General features: G+C 36.0%; 1 protein-coding gene across 2 annotated transcripts; it reads right to left on the bottom strand.

Annotated features, from left to right (window-relative positions):
• Positions 1-294: 294 nt before the first annotated feature.
• On the bottom strand, positions 295-3,961 carry LOC132621611 (protein NSP-INTERACTING KINASE 1-like). Of its 2 annotated transcripts, none has more exons than XM_060335947.1 (11): positions 3,424-3,961; positions 3,186-3,318; positions 3,037-3,108; positions 2,806-2,949; positions 2,647-2,718; positions 2,484-2,543; positions 2,285-2,382; positions 2,027-2,173; positions 1,629-1,946; positions 1,152-1,531; positions 295-833 (listed from the first exon to the last, which is right to left on the bottom strand). In XM_060335947.1, exons 1-11 carry the CDS (start codon positions 3,527-3,529, stop codon positions 507-509), a joined length of 1,857 nt encoding a protein of 618 aa, XP_060191930.1. In that variant the 5' UTR covers positions 3,530-3,961; the 3' UTR covers positions 295-506. The 2 variants fall into 2 exon arrangements, with proteins under 2 accessions (XP_060191930.1, XP_060191929.1); XM_060335946.1 differs by having other exon boundaries at positions 1,605-1,946; positions 3,424-3,954.
• Positions 3,962-12,061: the final 8,100 nt, after the last annotated feature.

The following is a 12,061-nucleotide window of genomic DNA, read 5'->3' as shown; positions in this document are numbered from 1 at the left end:
TTGGATTCCTTGCTATTATGAATATTATATTTATGATGTCTTTAGTGTATCTTCGTGCATTGCACTGGAAAATAAAGTATAGTTCTAGTAGCAACTTTTTCTTAAAGAATTAAGACTCCAGAAATCATTAGCTTCTGCACCACCAAATCCATTTTACTCTTTCAATAGCCGTTGCTAATCATTATGCATGCTAAATTATTGCTAATGCACACCATAATGCTTAAAAGCTCATTTCAGATTTCCAAATTACACCATTGTCTAAACTACAAATACAAGATTTAGCAAAAAAAAAAAAAAAATTGAACTCTCGATTGAAATCATTTAACTTAAAGATAAGCATATACACGGAAAAGTTAAAAAAAACACATCAAAGTTCTTTGAATCTTTGATGGTTCATTACTATACAATACACATAGTTTAATAAATTACCTCTAGCTAGAAATATGTTGACAATTCTAAGTGTGAATTTTACGTCTCGTAGTTATAAATCTGTGTAAATGGCTGGCTCACCTAGGACCAGACAGCTCCATGGCTTGTACAAGCAACAAAGAATCATCCGTGAGATCTGAAAATCTCTCGGATGAGGATAGTTCTTTCGTTTTGTACTTGTTACTACTACCATCAAATTTCTGGGATGCTTCCCACCTCTCTGCAAGTCCATCACCTTCAAGCATTCGGACGATTTCAGACATTTTTGGTCTGTTGCCTGGAAAATATTGTGTGCATAGCAGAGCAACTTGAACCATTTCTTCTAGCTCAATTTGATCATAGTTGATTTTCAAATCTTTATCAACAAGGACATCAAGTTTCTTCTCTTGGTGAATTTTCCTAACCTGATATAAATGTTCACCAAAGGTTATACTAGGGGAATGACCTATAAAAGAAAAAAAGGATATGCAATTACGAGCGTTAAATTATAAGTCCCCCTATTTCATTTTAAATAGTAGTGTTTGATTTGGCAAGGAATTTAAGGCCAAATGTCTTTCATGTACCAAAAGTATCCTTAGAACTTCTGGTCTTGAACATGGCATAACATATCTCTGATTATAAGCTAATGACATTAAGGGTAAAATAGAAATTTTAAAGTTAAAAAGTTTTCAAATATAGAAAGGTTAACTTATTTGAGGCTTGACTAATTGATATTTACTTACCCAATCAAGCATTACTCCCTTCTGGTTAGCTGCTTTTCCAAATTCTATAGCTCTCATTCCTGTGATCAGCTCAAGAAGAAGGATCCCAAATCCAAACACATCTGTTTTCTCAGATGATTGGCCCGTTGACAGGTATTCAGGGGCTATATGCCCCACAGTTCCGCGCACAGCTGTTGTGACATGTGTATCCTGGTGATCCAAAAGCTTTGCCAGACCAAAATCTCCCACAACCGCCTCACAATAGTCATCGAGCAATATATTTGCAGCCTTAACATCCCTATGGATTATCTTTGGATCACATTGTTCGTGAAGATACAACAGTCCTCGAGCAGCTCCTAGAGCAATTCGTTTCCTTGTTCCCCAGTCCAACACAGGTTTCGCTATAGAAAGTAACAAGGACTCACTATTTCAGCACAAGACAAATAAGAAATATGATATGTACATTTTTTTTACCTCTGAGACGAGAAGCTACACTACCATTGGACATATAAGGGTAAACCAAAAGCTTCTCCGACTGTGTCATGCAAAATCCGTAGAGCCCGAGGAGGTTACGGTGCACTGCTAAGCTTATCATTTCGACTTCTGTCTGGAATTGTTTCTCACCACCTATTGTACTGCCATCATTTAGCCTCTTTACAGCCACAGGAGTTCCATCTGGGAGATGACCTTTATAAACATGCCCAAAACCACCTTTTCCCAAAATGTTTTTGCTGCTGAAGTTCTTGGTTGCAATCTGGAGATCCTTGAACTGAAATCTTCTCAAATTCCCAAGGGAAACTTCTTCATGGTGCCGGTCTAAAAATAGCAAATTATGGAAATGAGTATGAAGCGATGATCATAAATTTCATAAGATTATTGAGCTAAAGTTTACCAACCTTTAACATCAAAAAAGGCTTGTTGGTTGTGTCTATGCCTTGACCACAGAAAGAGTCCAATTCCAAGAACGAGCAAAGAAATGCAACCAAGACTCGAGCCAAATACAAGTGCGATTTTGTGACTTTTTTGCTTCCCAGAAGGCGAAGCTGGATAACACGGATCAATAAGGTGACGATAAACATAAGAATAAGAAAACTCAGAAATTACAGGCTGGATAAAATGGTTAGATTTGGAAAATGACATTCTATAATGCATACTTTCTGAGCTGTTCAATGTCATTGACATGGGCAGCAATTGCATTCCATAGCAGTCTGGCTCAGACCCCGTCTCGCAGATCAATGGATTTCCAATAATGCTACAATGAAAGCACAACGAGAGAACATATATTATTTTCAACATGAAAGTTTAAAAGGACATGAAGCAATTGATCCATGAATAAACTGTTTATTAGCTTACTTGAATTTCTTAGCAGGGAACTTAGGTACTGGTCCACTCAAGTTATTGAAGGACAAGTCCCTGAATCAAAAGGTCGAATACCAAAATCAATCTAAAGTATTGAAGCAATGGACATTACAATGAGGGCAAAAAGGAAAAGTTAAGTAGAGTAATAAGGATTTACACAAGAGTGAGCTGTGACATGTTGGCCAATGAGGCTGGAATTTCTCCTGATAGACTGTTATTGTTGAGCCTCCTGAACCAGTTAATAAGATGCATCTTAGATTAGAACTTAAATTGAAAAAAATAAAAGCAAAGTGGCTGCCTATTTCAGAATACTTACATGTACTTGAGGTTATTCAAGTGTCCCAAAGAAAGAGGAATATCACCAGTGAAGAAGTTATCAGAAAGATCAAGAGTCTGAAGCTTTGAGAGCCTTCCAATCTCTTTTGGGATTGGTCCTGTTATGTTGTTATTCTGCAGCAATCTGTCAACAAAAAAATGGTTAATCATGTGGAAGAAAGTACCATTTAAACAATCAAGAAAGCTTGAAATCACTTATTTTAACACTCACATAATCTGAAGATTTGTCAAATTGCCAATGCTAGGTGAAAGCGCACCAGACAGATTCTGGCTTGGTGACCCTCTGCATGATACAGAAAAACAAATTCAACCACTAAATTACAAAGACACACACACATAAAAAATCATCTTTATACTTACAGGCCAATAACCAAACTCTCAGGAGAGCAAGTGACCATAGCCCAACTACATGGATCAACAGAAGTGGTATCCCAATTATCAAGAACCCCATGAGGATCCTTTAAAGCAACTTTTATGGCCATTAAAGCTTGAACTGAAAAAAAAAAAAAAAAAAAAAAAAAAAGAGGAACAAAATCATTAAACCAAGCAATATGGAGTATATATTATTCAGAATTTTATCATCAGGAAGACTAATTACCTTCAAAGTTGACACCTTTGGGAGAAAGCAATCCAGCTGCCGAGCTCCAAAGGGCCAAAAATGCCACATACAAGAATGCAGCTTTTATCTCTCTTCTTTTTTCCATTAAATTTGAATCCACAGAAAGCAAGAAAGCAACAGAAACTCAATAATCAGGCCTTGATGAATATACAGAAGCTACGCAGAGAGACAAAGCCCTCAATTGGATTTTCCTCTAGGGGGTGATCTAATAGTAGTAGTGTTTAGATTGAGAACAAAACTACTCCAATAGCTTTTGTATACCAGAAAATCATTTTATTACTGTCATGTCAGTCCTTAGGAAAAAAGCAGTCTTTGTAAAAAGGAGAACTTAGCATGCCTGTCACTGGGACAGACCTTTGTAAAGAAAAGAATATTTTAGATTTTGTAAACATTAATAAAGTAGAATACTATTACCATTAGTCTTAATATTTTTTTAAGCTGAGATATGCAAATCTGATTGCTGCTATCTTAATCAAGCACTTTGTCTTGAAGTATAGACACAGAAATGACAAGTTTCTAATGGACCTCTACTTTTAAGCCTAAATCAAAATCACTCTTGAAGACAAATAAAAAAAGCATATTAGTGTAAGGGGTTGTTATAATAAGACCAAAAATCCCTCATGGGTGAGTCAGTCACTAGCTAACTTATGGCTTAGAAACAAGTTATTTTTTGTCATTAACACGGTAGCTTTATTATGTGTAATAATATTTTATAAAAAGAAATTGGAACCAACATTTGTGATGTGTAAGAATGCAAGTAATGGCTACGGGGGTTGGATTTGCAAGGGAATCCAACATTCCCTGAGTTTGGCCATTCAACAAAATCCCAAAAATTATCTGTTTTAAAATTCTATGTTTTAAAGAACAGCCTAAGAATGTGGGAATCTCAAGAAAATTAGGCTCGAGATTGATAATGGTTTTGGTGAACTGACTAGTCGCATAGGCCAGGGACCAAAGACCACGCCCATGATGAGGGGCATCTTTGTTGTCCTTGAAACAAATTTTTAATTATTTACAGAATAAATCATTTTTACTATAATAATGTAATTTAACATGTTATAACACGTTGTCTGTTTTAACTTTGAACTAAGGTAAAATACATCGATAATCTCTTAGACTTGTCAGTAAATTTTATTTAGATACTCAAACTATTGTTTTTTCCTATTAAATACTCCTAACTCAAAATTTTAAAGAAACTTTTGCGCGTGTTCTCAGGTGCCCATTACATTACAAGTTAATGGCTTAAAATAGGTCACCTCCTTTAAATATACGCCTTAGCTTTATTAAGTCGTAAAACTTCACACATGTTCCAATTAATGCTAATGTGTATAATTAAAGGAGAACACACGCAAAATTCTTTTTCAAAATATGAGTCAGAAGTGTCTAATATGAACATTTTATCATGTATGGTGCTCAATTGAATACGATATAGTTTGCGTGTCTAAATGAAATCTATTGACAAATTTAAGGAGTTGTTGATGTATTCGATCAACCTTAAAATAATTAGTTTGATTTATTATGGACAGTTATATATAGTTATTTTTAAATTTTAAATTAAACTTATATATTTTTAACCACACAAAATTGCTACTAGTACCTATATGATTGATTGCTTGGGCAAGAGGGGCATGATGGATGTACTTTAATCGATTCCACCAGCGAGTACCACACTATATGTTGTTCCGATTAGTTAAAACATGATTTTACACGCTTCATGAGACAGTCATTCCAAAGAAACTTATATAAATCTAAAAGAGAAAAGTATTTCATAAAGCTAAAGCTGCCCACCTCCATCCTTTCATGCTCCCTAAACATCATTGAGAGGAATTTCAATTTGTTGTGGGTGGACAATATCATGCATCTCTCCTTTTCTTGCTTTCCTTTTCGTTTCCTCCCAATAAAATAATGAAGAAAAGTAAACTAATTCATTATATATGTTTGAATCTAATTGTGCACGAAATTTGAAAATGTAAAGAAAAGTTTTGAATATTGTGGTGTTAAATAAAGATGTGTATATGTAATTAAAATAGATTAATTTCGTGATTATTCTCATTGATTGAGTTGGTAAATATATCATAGTTACAGTGTCCTATTAGGATAAAAATATACTAACCTAAAATAGAAGATTTACAAAATATTCTTTTACTACATATTTACAATATTTATCACACCCCCGCAGTCGAAACTGGAGGTTTACGAACGCTGAGACTGTCCCGAAAATCCTCAAATAAGACCTGTGGCAGTCCTTTAGTGAAAATATCGGCGAGCTGATATCGGGACGGAACATGGAGGACACGTACGTGTCCGCGCGCCACCTTCTCACGAACAAAATGGATATCCATCTCAATGTGCTCTGATACCATAAAAGAGATTAATTCCGTGATTATTCTCATTGATTGAGTTGGTAAATATATCATAGTTACAGTGTCCTATTAGGATACAAAATATACTAACCTAAAATAGAAGATTTACAAAATATTCTTTTACTACATATTTACAATATTTATCAGTAATATACCAAGAATATTATTTGAACTTTCTAGCATAAACATGTCATTATTCCTAAATGTCATCATCATTCCTAGAAGAGAAATGTCATCAAGAGTAAGTAAAATGTGAACATATGAATTAAGAATTTACTAAATAGATAAAAACAAACATTTTTTTTGAAGAAACAGAGAGAAAATAAGATGTATATTAAAAGGGCGGGAGTATGATTTGAAACTAATTCCAAGTGACCTATTGAGAATTGAGAGCCTTGATTGAGAACATTAAATACAAAAATGTGGATTTAGGATTGATTTAAAATACATATAATCTCAATATATCTATACATTTCAAATATATTATGCATATATATACATGATATGAGAATATTAGTGAATAATGGTAACTCTCCAAAGGGGGTCCGGCACTTTTGTAACCCAAAAAAATAATTTGGAACCAAACTAACCCATTAAAAAAAAAAAAACCAAACTAGGCTTCACGCACAGATTCTGTGCGTGAAAGGGCCAAAGTGTACATTTACATTTTGGCCCTTTCACGCACAGAATCTATGCGTGAAACTCGTCCCTAAACCCCCGCCCCAACCTTTATTCTTTGGAAATCAAACTCAAAATTAAGGTTTTTTGCGTACTTTGACCGAGGATTAGTCACGTTTCAAAACACCGGAATAAAAATATTTTATATAGAACTTAATATTTTTTTTAGTGTACAATAATATCGGCTCATTACATCAAGTATACATATACATTTGGATCGTCGTTTTAGGGGTTGTAAAGTGTTCCGAAGTCCGTTTGAAAACTTGTTACATTTAGGTTTAAGTGTCATATTTTATAGGGTTTTGATTAATCTCTTTTGTTTTACTCCCAAAGCTATGAAAGTACTTTTTTGGTTCAAGACGAGCGGTTCATAATAATTGAAAAATATTTATCATTAGCAACTGTTATATCCCGTATTTTGTACATTCGGATATTTCAAGGTAATTGTGATAAGTTAAGGGCAAGGCCATATTTTTGATCTTGTTTAACACACAAGTTGTTTATGAAAATTTTTGACGTGGAAATATTAAGAAAGGTTAGGGGCAAAAAGGGAAATTCCCAAGTTGGCTCATGGAAATGTTAAGGAAAGTTTGGGGTTAAAAGTGAATTTTTGGAAACTTATAATTCATGAAATAAATGGGCCAAGTGGACATGTAATGTGGTATGGGCCATGGCCCACATGGATGCATAATATAAGATGGTAAAGATGACTTATTGATCACACTTTTCATCTTTATCCCTTAGAGAATTCAAGAACCTTGGAGAAAAAAGCACAAGAGCTATTTCGGCCATGGCATACCAAACAAGCCTTGGAAAAATCTTGATAAAAAAAAAATATCTTCTTCTAGTAATTCAACCAAGTGGAACGTCCCTAACAACATGGAGTAATTGTTGGAGTAAGCAAAACATTCGTGTGCAAGTTGTGGACTCTAGCTGAGAAAGAAGATGAGTGGGAAGAGGTATGTGTTCAATCTTCTTTTTCATATGTTATGAATGTTTTGTACATGTTGTAGTGTGTGGAAATGGATGAAAACCACGAAAATTGTGTGTTGGGGGTGGTGGCCGAATATAGGCTACCTTGTATGGCAAGAATGAATTAATTCTATCTAGTATTTTGGTTGTTGTCGTCATGGATTCTATGATGAAAATGAGAGTTTAATGATTCAAATTGAAGTTGAAATTGTTGTGGGCTGTTTTGGAAGCCAAAGGGGATTGAATGTAGTCTCTTGTATTTATGGAAAGTAATGTTGTTAGTGTGTGAATTATTGGTATAGTTCATGAATTTGGAAGGAAAGAAAATATGTTGTTATTGTTCTTATTGAATTTGGAAGGTTTCGGGTGAAGTGGTATGTTGGTTGAATTGTTTGAAGTGTTCTTGAATCATATTAGAATGATTTCGGATTAATACTTGAATGTGAAATCATTGATGTTAGCTTGACTATGTGTGGTTGAATTGAATATAAATGAAATGTCGTCGAATTGTGTAGAAAGGATTGCTAGTGTTAGAATGCATTTGAAATAATTGCTGAAGTTGGAGATATGATTGTTGGTATTGTTGTTGATAATTTGGCCGAGTTGAATTCTCGGATTTGTTGTTGATAAATTGGCCGAGTTAGATTCTCGGGGATGGTGTATTTACAGGGGAAATGCTGCCGAAATTTCGGCAGAATATAAATGAATTCATTTGAAGGACTAAGGCAAGCATATGTCGATGAGTCTAATGATTATGTCAATTCTCTTGAATGTAGACTAGCAAGTTTGGACGAATAAGCGTAGCTAATTGGACGTGGGACAGGTATGTAAAGCTTACCTTTTCTTTCTTTTGGCATGTCCTAGAGCTAAGTAAGCTATGATACTTATCTTGGGGTAACTCTTTTCTCGTTTCCGAACTTGTTAATGATTATTATTCACTTCTTGATGTGAGTATACTTAGTGTAGCCGAGCTTATTGTATGACTGAATAACGAGAAAAGTCCAAAGAGTTCTGTAAGTAGTAATGTCCCTACTTTTCGTAGACGGTCTCGGATTGCTTGAAAATGGTTGTAGAGGTTCCTATAATGAATAACGTTCATAAATTTCTAAGCGAACTCGGATTGTTTTAGAAACGTTCATGGGGGGTTCTATAATGAATGATGTCCATAACAATATTTGAAAGGTACTTGGTATGATTGTTGCTTTAATTTTCCAAAAATAGCTTCTGAAACGTTCGTAGAAGGTTCTGTACTTCAAACGCTCATAACTTTCTTATACTAAGTCGGATTGACTCGAAACGTGTTTATGATCTGTGACAAGTACGAAGCGTAACGATACCCATAATGGATCCATTCCTAGATGTAGGATATCCTGAGTTCTTCGACCTCTTAAGCCCGAAGGGGCATTTTCAAGTTGTGCGACTTCATAATGCTGTCTGAATCCCGAAGGGGACGTTCATAAGGTCTTTCTCTTAACTATGCATTTTACATTTAAATTTGTGAGTCTCGAAGGAGACAAATGAAAAGGGTTTGATTGCATACATGACGCCCATAATAGTTTTTTTTTCTAGATGATTTCATGACGCGACTGAGCGTGCTATATAACGTATGGCCTCGGCTTAAGTCTGAGTGTGCTATGGCCTCAGCTGATCACTGAGTGCGCTATGGCCTCAGCTTATGTCTGAGCGTGCTGTATAACATATGGCCTCAGTTTACGTTATGCCAATTGAGTTGTGCATATGGTTTCACTAATAATTTCGAGGAAATTAGTTTTATACTAAAGGAAACATAAAGTTAGATTTGAATAATGTCCATAACTTTCTTATGCTAACTCGGATTGACTTGAAACGTGTTTATGATTTTACTAATGATTTCGAGAAAACTAGTTTTATACTAAAGGAAATATAAAGTTTGATTTCCAAAACCACTCCGAAGGGGGTGCGAAATTTTACTATTTAGACTTTCAAAACCACTCCGAAGGGGGTGCGAGATTTTACTAATTAATTTTTCAAAACCACTCCGAACGGGGTGCGAGGTTTTACTATTTCATTCCATTTACGACTTAAGTTTACATTTCATGCCATCATTATTATTATTATGCCCGAAGGGGCCATCATTATTATTGAGCCGGAAGCGGCTGCCCGAAGGGGCCATCATTATTATTGAGCAGGAAGCGGCCGTCCGAAGGGACTATTGTGATATTATATTTATACTGTGGGTTCTAGAATTTGTGTATGCTGTGTTTATATTGTGTATGCTAGAAATTGTGCAAAGTACTATATGGCATGGTTCAAAATGTTGTTCCAGGTAATCCCGGGTTGTTTCTAAACTTGTTTACTGTTATGCTTCTCCTTGTTTATGATTCAGTAATGCTTTACATATTCAGTACATATTCCGTACTGACCCCCTTTCTTCGGGGGTTGCGTTTCATGCCACGCATGTACACCCAGATGAGTAGAAGACTTTGCTAAAGGTGTTCCAGCGGGATTGGCGAGTTCCATCTCAGTTCGGAGTATTGCCGGGTCAAAGTACTTATGTCATGGTATTTTGTATATGTTAGAGACTTTTCAGACAATGTCCTGTGGATAGGGTATCGAGAAGTACGAATCATTTATAGATGTTAAAAGAGTATGTATTTTCAGACGATTTCAGTTGGTAAAAAGTACGTAATTGATTGAAAGTTTTCATAATCTGTATAAAGACAATGATCTCTATTTGGAAAAGTTCCATGTTTTAAAAAGTTTTTGAAATGACAGGTTTTGGTAAAGTGAACGCTTAAGGGTTCGCTCGACTCTGATGAGAGTCGGGTGCCCATCATTCCCTATCAAGATGAGGGTGTGACAGCAACGAAATACATCATTAAATTACAATAGACTTAAAAAAAAAATCAAGTTCTAGACACTCTTCTACTTCCAGATGTGCTGCCACCACGGGAGTTTTGCCCACATGAACGCTTATCATGCCCAAATTACTTACATGTCGAGCACTTGCGAGAGTAAGTCTTTTCGCTAACATCCTTTTGATTGTGATAACGGGTTAGCTTGTTTTTTCCTAATTTACGGATATGGTTCTTGTTCGCAATCATAGAAAACGGCGCGGCTGGCCAATAAGCTTGATCACTAAGGGGACGAAATTGGCCGGAATATGCTTAAGGTATTTTACGACCTTATATTCCTCCACCACATAATCAGTTACATTTCTGGCTATTCTCTCAAAGCACTTGACTGCATGAGAACATGGCATGTGGTACGTTTGCCACTTACCACAAGTGCATGATTGTGTACGCTCAGTAACGATATGTTTGTTTCCTCCTTTGCCATTGCAATAACCCGTTCTAACTTCATACACTCGTTGAACGACGTCATACTCGGTCATTTGGTGACCTTCTGCCTTTCTTCTATGGTGCTCTATCTTTTTATAGGGCTTTGGCATCCATGTTCTCTCGTCGCTAATATAGCTCTTGCCTGCCTTGTCCTATCCGCAAATCGCTCCACGGCCTGCCTGAAAGTTAGTCTTACCATTGCGATGACAGGTAGTCCTCGAGTAGATTTGAGGAGTCCATTGAAAGACTATGAGATGTTCGTTGTGAGCATGCTCCATCTCCTTCCTCCATCAGCATAAAGTGTCCATTTTTCAACTTCTAATTTCATCAACCAAACATATGCCTCTTCACTCTTCCTTTAGCAACTTCATTTTTGCAGCCATTTTCTTTGTTGATGTTGCATCGCAGCCCCCCCACATCAATTTGTTTGCAAATTAGCCTTTAAGTGCCTTAAGCAATATCGATAGTAAGCATGTGGAGGTTGCCACCCTTCCAGAGTACGCATATTGTGCAGTATGCCTTTATGAAGATCTGATAGGACACATATGCCCTGACGACCCTTAATAACATGAGTTTGTAGATGAGTCAAGAACATCCCCCATGTCTCGTTGCTCTCGTTGGTGTTAATTGCGAAAGCAAGAGGGAATATTGACCCATTGGCATCCTCACGACCTTGGAGACTATCAAGATATGGAATATAGTCAGAATGCCATTGCATTGAGCTGTCAGGAATTGGGTTTTCGGCCACCGGAGGTGGTACGTGGTGGTGAGTTGGTTCTGGTAGCTTTTGGGGACTACAATGCGTATTTTCTTCATCCCCTTTACTATCTTCATCATCGGTTACCTCTGCGTTATTAGCTGGTTCATCGCCATCACTCTCTGATGTATCCACATAACTTGGACAATCAGCGACATCTAAAAAAGGCCTCCTCCTAGACGATAAAAAACATATGTTAAATTCCAAATTCATATATATATATATATATATATATATATATATATATATATATATATATATATATTATTTAGCATCTAGGTGATGAACCTACATATATTGATTATGAGCATGGTATTGAGAATGATCAACTCCACCAAACTGAGAGGACTTCCTTTCATCCACGGTTGGTACCACTGACGAGTTTTGATAATAATCAGTTGCACCGAACTGGAAATTATTATAATAATCAGCTCCACTGAATTGAGAATTATTGTAATAATCAGCTCCACTGAACTGAGAGTTCTGATAATAATGAGTTGCTCCACTAAATTGAGATGACTGCCCAA

Source organism: Lycium barbarum, chromosome 12 (genome assembly GCF_019175385.1).
Source record: "Lycium barbarum isolate Lr01 chromosome 12, ASM1917538v2, whole genome shotgun sequence".
NCBI classification, from domain to species: Eukaryota; Viridiplantae; Streptophyta; class Magnoliopsida; order Solanales; family Solanaceae; genus Lycium; species Lycium barbarum.
Note: the sequence above shows the minus strand (reverse complement) of the source record. Positions and strands in the feature narration are given on the sequence as shown.